The sequence below is a fragment of the Trifolium pratense genome, linkage group LG2 (genome assembly GCF_020283565.1).
Source record: "Trifolium pratense cultivar HEN17-A07 linkage group LG2, ARS_RC_1.1, whole genome shotgun sequence".
Lineage (NCBI taxonomy): Eukaryota > Viridiplantae > Streptophyta > Magnoliopsida > Fabales > Fabaceae > Trifolium > Trifolium pratense.
The window spans coordinates 33,328,940-33,349,523 of record NC_060060.1 but is presented as its reverse complement, the minus strand read 5'-3'; the positions used below and the strand labels follow the sequence as shown (position 1 = coordinate 33,349,523).

At 32.9% G+C, this 20,584-nt stretch overlaps 3 protein-coding genes across 5 annotated transcripts; 2 read left to right on the top strand and 1 right to left on the bottom strand.

The window, feature by feature from the left end:
* Nucleotides 1-616: 616 nt before the first annotated feature.
* On the bottom strand, nucleotides 617-3,923 carry LOC123910640 (laccase-14-like). The gene is made up of 7 exons (XM_045961807.1): nucleotides 3,783-3,923; nucleotides 3,539-3,690; nucleotides 2,856-3,100; nucleotides 2,609-2,725; nucleotides 1,661-2,346; nucleotides 882-1,152; nucleotides 617-747 (listed from the first exon to the last, which is right to left on the bottom strand). The coding sequence occupies exons 1-7, from the start codon at nucleotides 3,921-3,923 to the stop codon at nucleotides 617-619; spliced, it is 1,743 nt and encodes a 580-aa protein (XP_045817763.1).
* A 3,762-nt stretch (nucleotides 3,924-7,685) lies between these two features.
* LOC123910638 (BRASSINOSTEROID INSENSITIVE 1-associated receptor kinase 1-like) lies at nucleotides 7,686-13,992 on the top strand. Its single transcript, XM_045961803.1, has 11 exons — nucleotides 7,686-8,364; nucleotides 9,345-9,477; nucleotides 9,569-9,640; nucleotides 10,033-10,176; nucleotides 10,809-10,880; nucleotides 11,004-11,075; nucleotides 11,167-11,243; nucleotides 11,624-11,752; nucleotides 11,856-12,197; nucleotides 12,475-12,869; nucleotides 13,345-13,992. The coding sequence occupies exons 1-11, from the start codon at nucleotides 8,271-8,273 to the stop codon at nucleotides 13,666-13,668; spliced, it is 1,854 nt and encodes a 617-aa protein (XP_045817759.1). The 5' UTR covers nucleotides 7,686-8,270; the 3' UTR covers nucleotides 13,669-13,992.
* A 388-nt stretch (nucleotides 13,993-14,380) lies between these two features.
* Nucleotides 14,381-20,197, top strand: LOC123910639 (BRASSINOSTEROID INSENSITIVE 1-associated receptor kinase 1-like). 3 transcript variants are annotated; one of them, XM_045961804.1, is made up of 12 exons: nucleotides 14,381-14,863; nucleotides 15,115-15,232; nucleotides 15,751-15,883; nucleotides 15,975-16,046; nucleotides 16,536-16,679; nucleotides 17,548-17,619; nucleotides 17,708-17,779; nucleotides 17,863-17,939; nucleotides 18,150-18,281; nucleotides 18,387-18,728; nucleotides 19,054-19,448; nucleotides 19,577-20,197. In XM_045961804.1, exons 2-12 carry the CDS (start codon nucleotides 15,151-15,153, stop codon nucleotides 19,898-19,900), a joined length of 1,845 nt encoding a protein of 614 aa, XP_045817760.1. In that variant the 5' UTR covers nucleotides 14,381-14,863; nucleotides 15,115-15,150; the 3' UTR covers nucleotides 19,901-20,197. The 3 variants fall into 3 exon arrangements, with proteins under 3 accessions (XP_045817760.1, XP_045817761.1, XP_045817762.1); XM_045961805.1 differs by having other exon boundaries at nucleotides 14,836-14,854; XM_045961806.1 differs by lacking the exon at nucleotides 14,381-14,863 and having other exon boundaries at nucleotides 15,076-15,232; nucleotides 15,746-15,883.
* Nucleotides 20,198-20,584: the final 387 nt, after the last annotated feature.

The following is a 20,584-nucleotide window of genomic DNA, read 5'->3' as shown; positions in this document are numbered from 1 at the left end:
GAAGCCTAAAAATATTAAAATGTTGATACGAAACTCGCTCTATGCCTAAGCAGGGTGTGTGGGGGTGGTGTAATTAGATGATATCTTTTCCAAACCAGCTTAACTTTTTTTTTTTTATAAATTAAGAGAATAGCGGGTATCAAAGAAATTTTAAGAATATCAATTAAGGCATACATAAAACCCCTCGTTGTCTACCATAGTCTCATATGTAATAATAAAAAAAGAAAAAGGTACAAAAGAAAAATAAACTGGGGTACATGAAACCTGAACCAGCAAAGTACTATTTGTTTGCCTTGACATGACTAAATTTTAAATTTGTAGCAGACAATTTACTAGTACTGTTATTAAGGTAAAAGTTCACTTAATATACAATATATTATTGTGACGTAGATCAAATAACAATATTGTTATGGAGTTTTGAATATTTGAACCCCTTTTTTATTGCTGGTCTAGAAGAGAGTATACTACAAAATATATATGATTGTATTATTTTGACCCAAAAAAAAAAAAAAAAAAAAAAATCAAAGGACAGTACATATATAATTCTTATTTGTTGTGGCTATATCTTACTCCCCTCTCTTCTGATACATAAATAACAGCACTATTATTACAAGTCTTAACATTTAGGTAAATCCTTAGGAGGTGGAATCATTTGTGTTTGAGGAGTAGGACCATCTTTCACTAGAAACACCATATTCATCCCCCAACTAGCATGCCTCTCTATGTGACAATGCAGCAACCACATACCTGATCATAATCAAACAAAAAAGTCAGAGTTCGAATTAACTCCAGATACTCCACTTATTCAATTAATGGTAAAATTTCTAATCACTAAGCTAGTTGACAAAAAAATAAATTCTGATGGATGAATAATTAATTACCTGGATTATTAGCCTTGAATCTGATAGCAACCCAACCATTCTTTGGTAATCCAACTGTTGTTTCTTGTGGTGGATCAATAAGATTATAATTTTTGGGATCTTGTTTTGGATCAAAATTCCCAAAACCTGAACCAACAACATAGAAAGTATATCCATGCAAATGAATTGGATGATTATCACTTGCTAACACATTAGTCCCTTGCAATATAAGCTCAACACTGGCATCATACTCCAAAACCAACACTTTAGTACCAGGTGATGTACCCAAAACCAAGGTTTTAAATTGCGGTTGCGGTCGTGGATGCGGTTGCGGTTGCAGGTATTGCGATTGCGGCTAATGCTGACACTGCGATGCAATTGCGGCCGTTGCGGCGTGAAATAATTTTTTATCCGCACAAACATAGAAAAAATACTATAATTATTGTAATTCCTTATATATCTTTTACTTATAATTCTATATAAATTTTAATTCATTTTTAAGTCATCGAGACATAAGAAGACAGAAACTCTAAAATGAAAGGACATAAAGGAAAAAATAAAGGTGAGATTCTCTGAATTTTTATGAAAAGGAATATTTGATTGAACCGTTGCGGCCGTTGCAGTCAAAACTCCGTTGTGTTGCGGTGAAATGCTGTTGCGTTGCGGTTGCGTTGCGGCATCACGTGTGATTTGAGTTCACACCGCAATTGCGGTCCGATGCGGTTGCAGTGCCTACCGCATCCGCAATATTGCGGCCGCATCAGGTGATGCGGTCCGCAATTTAAAACCTTGCCCAAAACATATTCCGGTAATTCATCAGCTGTATAGTTGAATTCCCTTTTTGGCTTTTTTGGAAAATCCATTTCAAACACACCAGGGACTTTATAGTAATAAGCACTTAAAAAATCGATATTGGCCGGATGCACAAGACTAACGTTGTTCACACTAGCCAAAAACCTCATTCCGAACGGACCATTACAGGGTTTATCGTGGGTACAGTTGAGCAAATTAACCGAAAAAGTGAACAATAAATGTGTGTCCACTTTTTTAGGGACATTTATTGGATGAGTTTTTGTTGCAAGGCTTCTAAATTTCTTTGTGAAGATAGTTGAAGCTTGTGTGTTGTTGTAAGGAGGAAGATTAGGAAGAATTGGACTTTTTTTGTGATGTTTGTGAGAGTTATTATATACAAGTAATGCTGTTGTAGTTGTGTTATCAAATCTAGCACCATCAACACTAAAATATGGTCTTGCAGCCATGAAATAGTGACCAAGAGATCGTTGATTTGCTTCCAATAAAATGTCCATAGATTGGCCAGGTGTGATCATTATGTAATCTGTTTTTATTGGTTTTAAGTATAATCCATCTTTACCAACTAATGTTAATTTGTGATTTGCAATTGCAAAGAAAATTTCTTCTTCCATTACTGCATTGATTATTCTAAGAAGATATGTTTTTCCATAGTCCACATTCATCTTGAAAGTATCTATAAATATCACAAGAAAAATTAGATGGATTAGATGCAGTCAGCTGCAGTTATTATCTCCGAACCGTCCGTTTAAAATTAGACGGTATGGATTTTAAATTGATAAAGTGTATGTAAAAATAGTGTCAGAAAAGGATTAGATGCAGTGATTGCTGGAGTCATTTTTTCTGAACCGTCCGATTAAAATTAGACGGTTTAGATTTTAAATTGATAAAAATGTATGTAAAAATAGTGTAGGAATGGAATGCACCTTTTTTGGAGCACGGGTATAGATAACCAGGTTGACCATTTATTGTATATGCATCTGATGTATTTGGTTGTCGTCCGGTTATGTTTGCTACATTTGGAACTTCCATAACATCTTCCTTCCACCACTCTCCTTCGAAATGATGTGAAATTGTGTTTAAAAATAGGAGGACCAAAATTTGTAAATGAGCCAATATAAAAGGACTAAAATTGTGTTTAAGTCTTTTTTTATATTTAAGTTGATGCACGTAAGGAGTGAGTACCTAGTATAATTGGAACCTCGGCATGAGGTTTAGGAAAGGGATAAGTATGTCCACGTTTAGGATAAATGATGAAAGCTCCATGAACTGTGGCTCTTGCCCAACCTTGATGTGCATGCCACCATATTGTTCCTTCTTCCGTTGACAAATTTATAATTTGTTTGAACATATTTCTTGGTTTAATTGGGCACTGTGTTATGTATCCAGGTCCATCTGACCATGGATTCCTCACTTGATTTGATCCATGCCTGCAATCAAACACTCTTCCAATCAATCATACCACAATGTATAGATTCATACATAGATGTGCACTATTGAAAGGTAAAAAATTAGGGAATTTTTTCTTGCTTCCTTCTAATTTTCCTAAATACCCTGCTTGTTACCTAAGTAGCAAACGACAATTTTTTTATCCCAACCCCATGTTTGCACCCGTCACTCCCCCCATGAAAATATTCTAAAATAATATAGTTCTCTACATAAGTAGCGAAATGAGTTCACACTTTAAGTAGCAAACTGTATCTTTCTAGATTTTACATTTTTACACACTCGCTACTCGACCTACAAAAGGGGTAAAATTAAAAAAGCACAGGGACGCGAAAAGAAACCCTTCAAAAATTATGCATTTCTTATCCCATCATCTTAAAAAAGAAAAATGTACAAGTTATATGGTTTAGAAATCAACATACCAATGTATTGTTAAGTTATAATTTGCCTGGTTATAAACCTTGACTACAAGTGTGTCTCCTCTATGAGCTTTCAATGTTGGACCAGGAAATTGTCCATTTACAGTCAAAATGTTCTTGCTACTACATAGTCTTGTGAAAGGTGCTGATCTTATCTGCAGAAATACAAACCATTTAATTGCAAATATTATGCATTACCACCATCATTAACTAGTGTAAGAGAAATTAAAGAAGCACATATATATACCACAAACTTGTGATGGTGAACTTTTCCATTTGCAGCATGAATCAGAAGAAAATATAGTGCAGAGAGTAACAAAAATCTCAATGCAGAAGCTGGAGTCTTGAACTTGTTGGTGATCATCATTTGGCTAGGATCATATGCCATTGCTATAGCCTCAAATTATATTTTTATTTTGACTAAATTATGGCCTCTATATATAGTTGATACTTGAAATTATAATTATAATAATTATATATATGCTCTTTGACTGTCTAATATTAGATTTAGTGATTTACCTTCTATAAAAAATTTGATTTTTTTTTTCTTTAGAGATTATGCTGATTTTCTATTTTATTTTTTTACTTTTTTTGGAATAAAAAAGTTTGGATTATGGGGAGATACACGAACCTCACAAAGAATTTACAATGAAATTTTATGTACAAGTTACCGATTAAGGTATATCGTAAAACTTGTTTCTTATGTGAACAAAATGTCTAACCATTTGTGTCAATTAGACTCTACAAATTTATTAATTTTCTTGATATATAAAAGAAATAATGACAAGGAAAAAGAAAAGGAGAGGGAGAGGGAGATAGTATACCTTGTTGGGGTTATTCTTTATGAAATTAAAATTCATAGAATGGAACTGAATTTTTTAAAAGGAACAGCATCATTACCAAAAAGCTAATTAGCTTATATAAAAATCTTATTATGAAAATTCAATAGATACTTCATATGAAAAACTATAAAATAAAACTAGTTTTGCACCTATAAACTAATTACCTTATACTCTTGTTAAAAATAAACCAATTACCTTATACTCTTGTTAAAAATAAACCAATTACCTTAGATAAATACTTTATACGAAAATTCAATAAATACTTTATATTAAAAATATACATTAAAAGTAATTTCTACAGCTATTTGTTTGACAAGACAAAATTTAAAATTTGTAGTAGAAAACTTATAACTTTTTATTTATTTATTTATTTGGAGAAAACAGCTATAGCTTAGACATACGGCCCAAATAAATTAAATCTCCTCGCAAGATAATTGAATTTAAAATATACTCTCTTGATTTTTTAGCGCCCCGCCACCCCCTCTTTGTCTTTCTCAAGCACTCCTATGATTTTCAAAAATACACTCTTTATAAGATAACTAGCGAGCATTAAACAAGTGCAAAATTTAGTAAAACACTTTTTGTTACTTAAAGTGCGAATAGAGTATTCGCACTTTAATTGTTCTAGCATCTCAAGTGTAAAACATTTCAAATATATAATTAATCGGTGGGTGGATGGTTAATAATAAAGTTAAGTGACATTTGTACATAACTCCTTAATCATCAATTGAACACTATGGTTACTAATAAAATATTTTCAAAATATATATCATCGTTATGTGATGTCTGTGCACTCTATTTTTGCTAGCTAAAAAAAATGTCCAAATATATTGTTGAACTATATAGAGTTAGGCTCATTAGGTAGTTAGTATAAACTCATTAGCTAGTTAGTATATAAGATAGAAGTTGTACTCATTTGTGATTTAACACATTCATTTGTATCTATTCTATTAGTTCAATTACAAATTTCTCAAACTTTTATCTCCTTTTACTCTGATATCATGAATCTTAACATATACACTAGTTGGTAATTTGTGTCTCAAACCCGTTGTGACAGTCAACGATGTGCATTATAGATTATAGGCATGAATGAATTATGAATGAATGACTTGGTCAGAGTATACTATTAAACCGTTAACTAGTTCTACTACTCCAAAAACGTTGATTTGTCTCCAAACCATTAGATTCATGTGACGTAAATATGCTCTTTACTTGGTCTAATGTTTTACTTGGAATTTTGGAGCATAATACAATCCAATTTTTGACTAATTGTTGAAAGTAATATAACTAGGAAGAGGTGAGAGTGATGGGTTGGGATGGCTATGCTATGGGGTGTGTGTATTCATGGTTTTATGTGGTTTTCTTTTTCATTTGTTCTCTTTATTATATTCATACTATTTAGTGGTAAAAAATTTGAATAGTATATTAAAGATTCTGAGCTTGATCTTCGATTTTATTGTAAACTTTAAAAAAAAAAAACGTAACTATTAATTAATAACCCATGTATCACATGGTAATGCTTATTATTCAAAGTTGAGACAAGCTTTAAAATTTAAATAATGTCCAAGTAAGAAAAAGGTAAGCAAAAAGGAGAAACTAAAACAATAGAAAAGAAGAAGAAAAAGTTATCATTTTTGTTTCTTTTGATGGAAGAAGGACAACAACTAGTTGAGTAGTTGACTAAAATATCCAACATAATTAAATATATGTTTAATCCTTATTTTGAAGAGTTGAAATTAATTTTAAAAGTGTAAAATTGATCTTTACATATTTTAAAGTGAATTAATTTGTAAAATGGTCGTGTTTTTAAATATTTTTATTGAACAATACATTAAACATTCAGACTCAACCATTTTTTTAACTAAAAAACATTTTTACTTATGCAATGCGGTATCTTCTAGATTTTAAGATGTAGTATTTAAGATGATAGATTATTGCTCGTTTGTCTTTTATTAAAATGTAATCATCTTACATATGTATTTTTTTTTTAATAATATCTTACATATGTATTTTTATTGAATAATGTTAATCTTAATTTGTCTCAATAACATGATTGATCTATATTTATTTTGTTTGAAAACTACATGATTGATCTATATGATATAAAGTTTCAATCCAACGATGAATTTTGTAAAAAAAAATTTTCGAACAAGTGAATTTTGTAAAATTTATAATTTTAAAATGCCAATTCTGCTTGTGAACGGACATTGGTCATAAAATTTTAAATAGCAACTTTTGAAAAATCACGGTAAATTGGATTGAGTCTTGAGAAAAATAATGTGTTCCCGGTCCTTTTCTTTTGGTGCTTCGACTCGAAGACCGAAACAATACTAGGACATAGATATTCTAGATACCAATTATGAATCTCGCGCCAAAATCTTCCTACTTCTCAAATTAATGTTAAACCAAACATAAGAAAGATTATTTATCCTGAAAAAAGTTTAATAGGTTAGATTTGACTACTAATTGCAATATAAGAAAATCTAAAAACTCAAAGAAAATAAGTCAAAACTTGGCATGAGAATTGAGCATAAACCCAAATTAAATGCAAAAGCACAAATAACTCTATTATGATCATGATCACTGGTCACACAACACAACACTCCTCTCTTGTGATGTTAGAAGTGCCTCCTAATGATCTATCCAACTTAATTTCTTCTTGCTGATGCTAGGGACGTAATTTTTGTTAGAGAATAGTCCTTCTGTTATGTTGTTTTTTCCTTCTTTTTTTTTCCCTCTTAACAAAAAAAAAAAAACTTTCAATTTGTTTTCATTTAAAAAAAATATAATCTTATCTTATTTATAACTAACTATACATCAACATGTAAGTAAGTAGGTACACTTATACTAGTCCTTAATGTATTTAGATCAGAACTAATATATTGAATTAAAATGGTTAATAAATTTCTCGTAGGATAGATTATTCGGAAGAATCCGAGTTAAATTCTTACTAAACTTTATTTATCTTGCGGTCATATTCTAAATTATTGGATTCCTCCTTTTTACTCCAAATATATTAATTTTTATTAATCTGATTTTGGTTATAGTGTCCGTTTGGATATTCAATTTATTTTTGAACCTATGAAATTAGCTTATGCAAATAAATAAATTTTTGTGTTAATTTATAAGTTTTTACCGATAAAAATTATATTTTTATAAGTCATTTTATCATAAACTATCTTAAATTTTTTACAATAATACATAAAAATTTATTTATATAATTCAAAAATAAGTCGATCGAAACAAGCATGGTTAGAACGGAGTAGATGCACTGGTAGCCTGGAGTGGGGTGGGGACAAGTCACAGCCGTGCATGCGTGCATCTTTGACCCTACTCTCTCTCTATCTCTTTCATATCTTAATCTCACTTTCTAATTAATTAATCACCTTTCATTATTCATAATAATATTCATGTATTAGTCAAAAATAATATTCATATAAATAAAACAAATAAATTTAGCAAAAAAAAAAAAAGGAATAATAATTAATCAGAGTAGAATGAGAAATTTCTGAGTAAAGAAAGGATGCAACATTCATTCGTTGACTTGCTTTTCCATTCTTCTCTCTTTAACCTTTTCTTTCTCTCTCTCAAAACTGTTCTTTCCTTCTCTGCATTTTTCACCATAAACCAACCATACCCATATCATTTTTCACCTTCAATTCAATCCCAACAACACTAACAACCAAAAAAGAATAGATTTTTAAGCTACCCATCATTAGATTTCATCAAGTTATCAACTTCACAAAAAAAATTCTATTTGGTCAACTTGGTCAAATGTTGTGGAGTTTAATGATTTGTGTCGTTTAGATCAAGAGAGGGTTTTTGTTTGTTACTAGGGAATCAAATCAATTGTTTGTGTATGATTATGAAAGTGTTTTGTAGTTGAAGAAAAAATGGAACAAGTGACTTCATCTTATAAAGCTTGGTTTCTTTTTTGGGCAATTTTGGTGTTTGATTTGGTTTATAAAGCTTCTTCTAATGTGGAAGGTGGGTGGTTACTTTTTTTGAACTTACTCTATGATGGTTTTAATTGTTCAATAAATGTTTATATCTACTAAATGGGTGCTTTATAATCATCTTAGTTAGGAAAGTTAATTAATCACCTATTTTTGATCTACTAGGTTGCCCTTTATTGTTGTTACTGTTCATAATATGCTTGATTGAAAATTTTTAAACTTCATAGTAGACTTGGAGTAGCTTTTGTAATATTTCAACTCAAATTTGATGTTGCTATAGGATTTTTGTTAGAAAAGATAGGATCATATGATTGAAGAATTTTAGTAAATTTTATATATGATGTTCTGCATGACTAGATTAAGCTGTTTCTTGATTGTTTAGTGGTTAGTGCTTAATCCCAAGCTTCACTTTGATTGGCTATATTATATAGGAATTCAATATATCAAAATGCTTTTATTCTTGTTAATTTTTTGGTATTAACCCCCTCTGGTTCCTGGGGAAGCCCCCCCGGTAATCCAGAGTTCGGCCGCGAGGCAAGTAGAGTCTGGCAAAAAATTGTTCCCACCAGGAATCAAACTCGGATTCTCCCGAACGATTCGTCTTAAGGGGAGCTCATTAACCACTTGAACCTGATGTCTTGGTTATTCTTGTTAATTTTTTTTATTACATTTGTTTCATTTATATTAGTTGGCCTAGTATTTAGGTGTTTGCTATTAAGGCTGACCAGTGAAGGTTAGGGGTTCTTGTTACGTAGTAGTTTTTCTTTTTTTAAACAGACAATCTTAGTATGTTATCGTTAGTTTGTTAGTTTTTGCTGGAGGTGGGAATCAAACCTGAGACTACCCTTAGCATTCCACACCTTAACTCTCCCACCTCAGATATCAAGTTAACCTTATAACTCCCGAGGGTTTTTGTTAATGATCTTGAATCTAACGTATGCTACTCCTACTCCACATAAGTTAATAGTATTAAGGATGTCTGTCACTGAAGATTGATTCTTTTTAGTACAGGTGATGCACTGAATGCATTGAAGAGTAACTTGAATGATCCTAATAATGTTCTTCAAAGTTGGGATGCTACTCTTGTGAATCCCTGTACGTGGTTTCATGTTACATGCAATGGTGATAACAGTGTGACCCGTGTGTAAGTTAATATGACATTTTCACATGTAGTTTTATGAATGGTTGGACACATAGTGATTTATTTATTCATTTATCTATTTACATTTGGACAGTGATCTTGGAAATGCGGATCTTTCTGGTACACTGGTTACACAACTTGGTGATCTCTCAAATTTGCAGTACTTGTAAGTTGTGAATCAGATATGATATTGTTGAATAAATTTGACCGTTCCTGAGAAGATTAAGCTCAACCTTGTTTCTTGATTGATATTCTTGTATTTTAGAACTGTAGAAAGTCTCAATTTACATAAGTAAGAATCATGAAATTTTTAATATCTTCACAAGCTTTACTTGATATCATCTGAGTTATAGAGATATAGCTCTCTAAATATTTGAAGGAAATATTATAAACTTTACAGTATACATGGCGACTTGGCGTTCTATTTCAGTTTGTCTTGTTGCGCTCACGACATGTCAGCTTCATACAAATCGCATGAATGTGATTTGTCACCTTTCAATTATTTGTTGAACTTTTTTGTTTGCACAAATCTGAACTTTCTTCCCTTCTCAATGGCAGGGAACTTTACAGTAATAATATAACAGGAAAAATCCCAGAAGAGCTTGGAAATTTGACAAACTTAGTGAGTTTGGATCTTTACTTGAACCATTTAAGTGGTAACATACCGAGTACACTGGGGAACCTTCAAAAACTACGTTTCCTGTACGACATACTTTCCTTATCATATCTATGATCTGCAAAATTTATTTATGTTGGTTTCCATTTTTTTTTTTCTTCCTTTGCCTTGTTCAACATCTTTTTATTTTCCAATGCAAAATTCAGTAGATTTTGTATCCTCTACAACATGACCATTCCATTTCCAGCAAAGTTGCAATATACAAAAATGAGTGCTTAAAAAACTACACTACTATTTTCGTTATTTCTGCTGGCGGTGGTTATAATTAATTGATGCAATAGTGTGATTATATGCAATAGTGTGATTATGATGCAATAGTGTGATTACTTGGTGGTGGTTATAATGTTGCAATAGTGTAATTACTTGTTTATTTATATACACACTGACGTGTAAAATTTTCTAATATAATTATCTAATCCATTCATGTACTTGTTACTAAGACTTCCGTTTATGAATGTATCCGTTATGTCTTGAGTGAGATATAATTTTCATTTTTGACAAATTCACTTTGCATAATAGAATTTTGTTTTCTACCCTTCCTATGCTAATAAACAAAATTTGTTTATGCATTTGATAACTAGTTTCCTATCATGATTTATTACTCTACTTTATCAGTTGTATATAGCAAACTAATTATTCTTCTTGCTCTCCAAAATAGGCGTCTCAATAATAACACCTTGACTGGCCGCATTCCTGTGCTTTTGACAAATGTTACTACGCTGCAAGTTCTGTGAGTGTTACTCCCTCATTTATATTTGACATAAGTTATTAAAGTGAAAGTAGAGTCATGTTTATACTATAATCATATATTTCGATGTGTGTAAACTGACACAACAGCCATCTTGGAATACAGTGATCTCTCAAACAACAATTTAGAAGGGGATGTCCCAGTGAATGGTTCATTTTCATTGTTTACCCCTATCAGGTCTGTGGAAATTATTATGTTCTTATCTAGTATGTTTTATTGTTGACAGATGACCTGAAACTTTGTTAACACCCTGTGTTCCACTTTACAGTTATACAAATAATCCTCGCTTGAAACAACCTAAAAATACTCCTGCGCCACTTTCTCCACCGTCCCCATCTTCTTCAGGTTTGTTGATTTCTGTTTTTTATTGACAATGATTTTAAATTGTTAAAAGAATAACTTGAACTAAAGCTTCAATTCAGAATATAACTCTAGCTTTCTCATAACTCTCGAGTTCAACATCAAACCAAACTCAATTTGTTTTCGAACGTTTAATTTTAAGACAGGAAAAAACAACCAAACTAGGTCAATTTGATACTGATATCAGGTTAAAAAACCACTTGACCTAAAAGTTTGAGTTTTTAAACAAAGACCGAGGATGGTTTTCTACAACTCATAAAACTAGGTCAACTTGGTACTGAACTTTGGGATTCTTTTTTTCCAATCAGTCACAATCTATTGTTTCGAGTAATAATTTCTTGCTAAACTGTTGATCCTTTTTGCAGGTGGTAGTAATACTGGAGCTATTGCTGGAGGAGTTGCTGCTGGCGCTGCTCTGTTGTTTGCAGCTCCTGCAATTGCACTTGCGTATTGGCGAAAAAGAAAACCAGCGGACCATTTCTTTGATGTTCCTGGTTAGTTAAATAACATAAAATAAAACATGGTTATACATGCTGATAAATGCTGAATTATATATTTATTACTGGTGAACCAACATTTTGTCTTTTACCGTGGCAGCTGAGGAGGATCCCGAAGTTCACCTTGGTCAGCTTAAAAGGTTTTCTCTTCGTGAGCTTCTGGTAGCAACAGATAACTTCAGTAACAAAAACATTCTAGGTAGAGGTGGATTTGGAAAGGTTTATAAAGGACGCTTAGCTGATGGCACACTTGTAGCTGTAAAAAGACTTAAAGAGGAACGCACACAGGGCGGGGAGCTGCAATTTCAAACAGAAGTGGAAATGATCAGTATGGCTGTGCATCGTAATTTGCTTCGGCTTCGTGGTTTTTGCATGACATCTACCGAACGTTTGCTTGTGTATCCTTACATGGCCAATGGAAGTGTAGCATCATGTTTACGAGGTGCCCCATCTTTTCTCTCACATATCCTTTTCTGGAAGAAATGCTATAAGTGCTATGCTAGTGTTCAATGCCAAATATGTATGTTTCTGATTTCTAATCGAAAAAATAACAATTAGTATTTCCTAGATATTAGCTCGAAGCTACACCAACACAAAAATGTGAAAATTCTTAAATAGCTCAAATTTTCAAATACAAATGAATGCTTTTACTGTTGAAAATCAGAATTTGCAGTTGCATATTAAAACCGTGTTTTTATATATTGATTTTGATGTTGTAGAACGTAGCGAGTCTGAACCGCCACTTGAATGGCTAATGCGGAAGAATATTGCGCTGGGATCTGCCAGAGGGCTTGCTTACTTGCATGATCATTGTGACCCTAAGATTATTCATCGTGATGTGAAAGCTGCAAATATATTGTTAGATGAGGAATTTGAAGCAGTTGTGGGAGATTTCGGTTTAGCAAAGCTTATGGATTACAAAGATACCCATGTTACTACTGCTGTTCGTGGTACGATTGGGCATATTGCACCTGAGTACCTGTCAACTGGAAAGTCTTCAGAAAAGACTGATGTTTTTGGATATGGTGTGATGCTTCTTGAACTAATAACTGGACAGAGGGCTTTCGATCTTGCACGTCTTGCCAATGATGATGATGTTATGTTGCTCGATTGGGTAGGTTTTTAATTAACAATTTTTGTTAAACATGGAATGCATTAATCTCTTTACAATGATCTATGCACTATCTTAGAATTCGGCTTGTAAAGTGAGAGATGCCTCCACTTAAAAAGTCATTTTCAGGTCTTATCTCTATAAGGGACTCTTAACACACTCCTCTCACGTTAAGGGACTGGACATCTAGAGTATGACTTGAGTGGTCTATAGCGGGTAACCCAATTGATCTTAGATAGACTATGATGCCACCTGGAGACTGAAAATCTTGTCTACATTATACAAGGAGAAGGCACATATATATAGACATGAGCTCCTCCTAATCAATCCCAAGAATTAGGGAAACAATTAACTAAAAAAGAAAAGCTAAATCAATATAATCAAGACAAAATTACATAATATCCTGACGGATACTAATCACTGGTAGAAATATTGACCAATCATTGCTGACAACTGTCTGACATTGTTTTGAGTGCAGGTTAAAGGACTTCTCAAAGACAAGAAGTTGGAAACATTGGTAGATGCAGAGTTAAAGGGAGATTATGACGATGATGAGGTAGAGCAGCTAATCCAAGTGGCTTTACTATGCACACAAGGGTCCCCTATGGAAAGACCAAAGATGTCCGAAGTGGTGAGAATGCTAGAAGGTGATGGTTTGGCCGAAAAATGGGAGCAATGGCAGAAAGAAGAAACGTATCGACAAGATTTTAACAACAACCACATGCATCACCCTAATGCAAATTGGATAGTAGTAGATTCAACCTCACATATTCAGCCAGATGAACTCTCAGGTCCTAGATGATCCCCCTGAAGATTCTATCATATCGACAAGTGAATACACAATCCTTCCTCTGCCTGAAAGAGATAAACTTCATGATTTGTGCATATGCTTTTCACCATCTTTTCCACTTAATATTTTCTTTTAATCTTCTTGAAATTATCTTGCATGTTCAGGTTACATGTCCATTGATCAGGTTATTATTATTTAAGAAAAAAGTTTGTAATTGTTATTGGGTTGTCAAGTTGCAGGATAAAGTGTAGGACACAAGCAACCAACACTTTTGTCATTGTATGTATGAGAAACTAGTATAGAGCTTTTTATGAAAATATATGCAATTTTATTGTATTTCTGTATTTTCTTCAGGACTTGGAAATAAGTAGTACTTCAGAGGGGTGGCATTGTACTTTCTCTGCAAATATATCTCTGGAAAATAATGGAATCTCTTTTTCACTTTCTATTTGGAATCTCCCATTTAATTAATCCTATGGAATCTTTCATTTCATAAGCTATAACCTACTTTTGTGGCCTAAATTTAAAACTTACATACAACTGTAAGGTCTTTGTTTCAAATCTGCATGAAAATGTTTGGTCTAATCATATCGACATTGTGAGTTGAACTTTAAAATTAAAATCTTACACATTAATTCTTTGAAACAATAAAGAAATCCTAAACCATCAACAGAAAAAGAATGAAAAGACAGAGAAATTGAGGGACAACTTTTCTTTATGCTTTAGGTGTTGTTTTCCACTAAAATGAAACATTACAATAGAGAATCTAAAAGTTTTTTTTTTTTTTTCCTTTTCAAGTAATTCAATGGTTTGAATTTCACCTCTTAAGATAAATAGGATAAATAAGTGGAGAATCTTAAATTCAAACTCTGATTTTTGCATATTACAATGTTTCTGTCAACTGAGTTATACTCACATTGAACAATGATTATTTATTTATTACTTTTATATATACATATATACTCATTATTTTATGTACTAACTACTTTTTAAATATCACAAACTTTAATCATCTATGGTGGGTCAACTTCTTTATCAACCCAAACACATGATTAAAGTGTCTCATCAATTTCTGTATGAAGAAGATGGTACTGAGGCCAAGCAATTCTCTGCCGGAATGCCACCGGAGAAAACCAAAGTTTGAGACAAAGCAATCTTTTGGAGTGGACCACCACCAACTCCACCCACCAATACCATAGTTACAAGCGTACATCTTTGACCCTTCATTGTTCATACTTCATATTATATTATACAATCTTTATTGTTAAGTCACATGTTGTGATGAATTTTCAAATATATAAAGTTTTGTGTTGAATGAAAAACAATAATTTTCAACAAAGTTTTATCCAAAACAATATTTTTATATTAATTATTAATTAAATTAACATGTATCGCTAAGTAAATATTATTCATGTAAAGAAAACTAACAAAAGCTATATGATGATCGGTTTCGTGTAGATCAAGAGAAAGTTTGTGTTTTGTTTATGAATAAACATGGAGACAGTGACTTCAAGTTTTCTTTTTTGGGCAATTTTGATGCTTCATTTGCTGCTTAAAGCTTCTTCCAATGCAGAAGGTATGTGCTTACTTTTTTCTTTACTCTATCAAGCTTTAAATTTTTTCAAAAATGTTTCTATTTGCTAAATGGGTCAAAATTCACTTATTTTTTATCTACTAGGTTGTCCTTTAGCTGTTTCAAAAAAAAAAAAAGGTTGTCCTTTAGCTTCATTGTTAGTTGTTATTGATCATATGATGTTTTTGTTTGGTTCAACAACAGAAAATTCCAAACTTGAGTTTGCAAAGGTTAAACTTGGTTTGACCAGATTTTTTGATGTTTGGTTTTATTTTTAGAATCAATTTTGGGTTGAACAACTGTTTTTAGCTTCCATGTTGAAGTGGAATCAATCATATGTTTGATCTAAAATATTCAAATAAAATGAATTCACAAAAATCACTTTTACGCGAATGCATCTAAACATAAACCACTTTACATTCAGCTCACCGTTAACCAAACTCAATATCTCATCACTGCAGAACCAAACATACACGTTATTTATTCAAGAATTAAACTTAAGATCGGTTTTTTTAGCACAGGTGATGCCCTGTATGCATTGAAGAGCAGCTTGAATGATCCTAAAAGTGCTCTTCAAAGTTGGGATAATACCCTTATCAATCCCTGCACATGGTTTCATGTTGAATGCGATGCTGATAAAACTGTGACCCGTGTGTAAGTTGATATACTCCGTATCATTTTTACCTGTAGTAGTTTTATGAATGTTCATTCATGCATTGAATTAAAATTATTTATTTTTGGACAGTGATCTTGGAAATATGGATCTTTCTGGTACACTGGTTCCAGAACTTGGTGATCTCTCAAATTTGAAGTCTTTGTAAGTTGTGATTCATATATGATATTGTTAAGTAAATTTGACTGTTTCTGAGCAGATTAAGCTCATCCTTGTTTCTTGATTGATACTCTTATAATAAGTAACTCTATATTAAGTAGCCGTCTATTTCGGTTTGTTAGTCGAGTTCACAACATATCATCTTCATTCAAATTATATTAATGTGATTTTTGTCACCTTTCAATTATTTATAGGCTTGCGAAACTGAGTAGGGCCTTTTGAATTGAATCTTAAGTAGTCTATCAGCGGTGCAAAGCGGGTCCGGTTTAGGAAGTAACTATGGAATTCAGTCACTCTACCTATGTAGTGTAGTGTTGGTCGCACATTCAACATAGCGTTCGGACTCAGTGCTCCATCCCGCATTCTTAGTTAGCACATTCCCGAATGGCTTTTTAGGATATATTGTCCTATTACCTTACCTGCTGAACTTTTTTGCTTGCACAAACCTGAACTTTCTTCTCTTTTCAATGCCAGGGCACTGTATAATAATAAAATAACAGGCACAATCCCAGAAGAGCTCGGAAATTTGACAAGCTTGGAGAGCTTGGATCTTTACCTGAACAATTTAAGTGGTACTATACCGAATACATTGGGCAAGCTTCAAAAACTACGTTTCCTGTATGACATACTTTCATTATTCTCATATCTTTGATCTGCAAAATTTATTTATGTCTGTTTCAAATTTTTTCTTCCTTTACCTTGTTCAACATCTATTTTTTGTGTTTTCCAATGCAAAATATGGTGGATTTTGTAGGCTATACAACATGACCATTACATTTTCAGCATAGCTGCAATATACAAAAATGCATGCCTAAAAATTGATTTTATTACGTTAGGTTTTGTAGTCCTATTTTCAATTTTGCTGCTGCTGCCGGTTATTATTATGTGATGCAATAGTGTGATTACATGACAATTGATTGAAAGATTTAAGGTATTTCTAATTATTAGTAAAGACTTAAGGCTATTGACCAAGTTGGTGGAGTTTGGCCTTTAGTTAAGATGAAATTTTATTTTAGGCCAACTAATACTGCATGTTTTCCACCCTTGAGTCAGATGAAAGAAATCTTAACAGTATCTGTTACATGTTTTGATCAACTCGCTCTCTGTCCATCAAAGATGTAACCAATTTAACGTAGTACTTGTTTATTTGTACACACACTAATGTACTAATACATCAGACACCAATGTTGTCTATATATCATCGACCCTTGTACGAAAACTTGTAATATAAATAAAAGATTAAAAACATGGTGAGCTCTGCTAGGATTTTGTTTGTGTTAGACCTCTCATTAAGGAATGTATCAGTTATGCCTTGAGTGAGATATAATTTCCATTTTTGTCAATTTCACTTTGCATAGTAGAATTTTGTTATCTACCCTTCTTTATTTCTTTATGCATTTGATAACTAGTCACCTATAATGATATATTACTCTACTTTATCAGTTGTGTATCGAAAACTAATTATTCATCTTGCTCTCCAAAATAGGCGTCTCAATAATAACACCTTGACTGGCGGCATTCCCATGTCATTGACAAATGTTTCAACGCTGCAAGTTCTGTGAGTGTTACTCCTTTATTTAGATTATTTATACTAGAATCATATTTTTCCGTGTGTAAATTGACACAACGGTCATCTTGGAGTACAGTGATCTCTCAAGCAACAATCTAGAAGGGGATGTTCCAGTGAATGGTTCATTTTTATTATTTACCCCTGTCAGGTCAGTGCAAATTATGTACATATCTATATCATATTGTTGACAGATTACCTGAAACTTTGCTAATGCTGTGTTCCACTTTACAGTTATCATAATAATCCTCGCTTGAAACAACCAACAATCACTCCTGCACCAATTTCTCCACCATCACCAGCTTCTTCAGGTTCATTGACGTCTGTTTTTTGTTGACAATGTTTTTAAATTGTTAAAGAATAACTTAAACTGTAAGCTTCAGGTCAGAATATTACACTAGCTTGCTTGTAAGACATTACACTCTTGAATTGAAATCAAACTCAACTATTTTTTTTTCGAAAATTTAATTTTAAGACGGGATAATAAACCATTTCACCTAAACTGTCAATCCTTTTTTCAGGTTCCACTGATACTGGAGCTATTGCTGGAGGAGTTGCTGTTGGTGCTGCTCTATTATTTGCTGCCCCTGCAATTGCAATTATTTATTGGCGCCGAAAAAAAAAACCACAAGATCATTTCTATGACGTTCCTGGTTAGTTAAATAACAGAAAAGATAGTATACATGCTCATAAATGCTATATTCTATAGTTATTAATTACTGGAGAATCAACATTTTGTGTGTCTTTTACTGCGGCAGCTGAGGAGGATCCTGAAGTTCACCTTGGTCAGCTTAAAAGGTTTTCACTACATGAGCTTCGAGTAGCAACGGATAACTTTCGTAACGAAAACATTCTAGGTAGAGGTGGATTTGGAAAGGTTTATAAAGGACGCTTAGCTGATGGTACTCTTGTAGCAGTAAAAAGACTTAAAGAGGAACGTGCACAGGGTGATGAGCTGCAATTTCAGACAGAAGTGGAAATGATCAGCATGGCTGTGCATCGTAATTTGCTCCGGCTTTGTGGTTTTTGCATGACATCTACCGAACGTTTGCTTGTATATCCTTTGATGACTAATGGAAGTGTAGCATCATGTTTACGAGGTACCGCTATTAGCTCAGTATTTGAATTGCTTTTATTTAGTCATAATTTACTTTCCTCCCTTGTGTATAAATCTTCGCTCTCATATATCCTTTCCTGGTAGAAATGTCAGAAGTGTTTGTGTTCAATGTTAAATCAAACATGTCCATTGATTTAACATTGAAAAAATAGCAATGAGTATTTCGTAGATATTAGCTAGCAGCTACACAAACATGGAAATTCTTAAATAGATCAATTTTTCTAATGCAAATGAATGCTCTTACTGTGGAATTCAAAATTTGCAGTTTCGTATTATAACTGTGTTGTATATTGATTGTATTGTTGTAGAACGTAATGACTCTCAACCACCGCTTGAGTGGACAACGCGGAAGAATATTGCGCTGGGAGCTGCTAGGGGGCTTGCTTACTTGCATGATTATTGTAACCCTAAGATTATTCATCGTGATGTGAAAGCTGCAAATATATTGTTGGATGATGAATTTGTAGCAGTTGTTGGAGATTTCGGTTTAGCAAGGGTTATGAATTGCAAAGACACTCATGTTACTACTGCTGTTCGTGGTACGGTTGGGCATATAGCACCTGAGTACCTGTCAACTGGAAAGTCTTCAGAAAAGACCGATGTTTTTGGATATGGTGTGACGCTTCTTGAACTAATAACTGGACAGAGGGCTTTTGATCTTGCACGTCTTGCCGGTGATGATGATGTGATGTTACTTGATTGGGTAGGTTTTTAATTATCTTTAAATGTCATTAGTATTTGAACAATTTTTGTTAATCATGTATTTACAGTGATTTTTGATGAAGTTCTGCCTCAAACACTGGCATGCATTTGACATTGTTTTGAATCCAGGTTAAAGGACTACTCACAGAGAAGAAGTTGGAAACACTTGTAGATCCAGAATTAAAAGGAAATTATGACGATGATGAGGTAGAGCAGTTATTCCAAGTGGCTTTACTATGCACACAAGGGTCCCCTATGGAAAGACCAAAGATGTCCGAGGTGGTTAGAATGCTAGAAGGCGATGGTTTGACCGAAAAATGGGAGCAATGGCAGAAAGAAGAAACATATCGGCAAGATTTTAGCAGCTATCGCATGCATTACCCTAAAGCAAATTGGATAGTGGTAGATTCAACTTCAAATATTCAGCCAGATGAACTCTCAGGACCTAGATGATCCCTTTAACATTCCTTCCTCTGCCTGAAAAAGATAAACTTCATGACTAATTGTGCATATGCTTTTCACCATCTCATCTACTTAATTTTTCTTTTCATCTTTTTGAAATGATCTTGTATGGTCAGGTTACATGTCCATTGATCAAGTTATTATTATTTAAGAAAGAAGTTTGTAATGTTTACTGGATTGTCAAGTTGTAGGATAAAGTGTGGGACACAAGCAACCAACACTTTTGCTATTGTATGTATGAGAATCTAGTATAGAGCTTTTTATGGAAATATATGCAATTTTATTGAATTTCACTCCACTAACTACAATTAATAAGAGTGTTTTATTAAATAATATTAATTTTATCATTAAAATCAACCAATATGAGACAAAAAAAAATCAACATATATGATAGAAAAGAAGGGTTCGCTCTCTCAAGACGAATCGTTCGAGAGAACTCAAGTTCGATTTCTAGTGGAAACAATTCTTGACCAGACTTTAGTTATCTCGCGGCCGAAAAAGAAGGGTTCGTAGATATAGATGTTTAATTGGCGTGACATACAAAAGCTTCCTTCTATTTTAGGCAATTTTGGTGCTTCATTTGCTGCTTAAAGCTTCTTCAAATGTGGAAAGTGAGTGGTTATTTTGTCTGGACTCTTTCAAGTTTCATCACAAGCGTAAGCAATCTATGAAGGT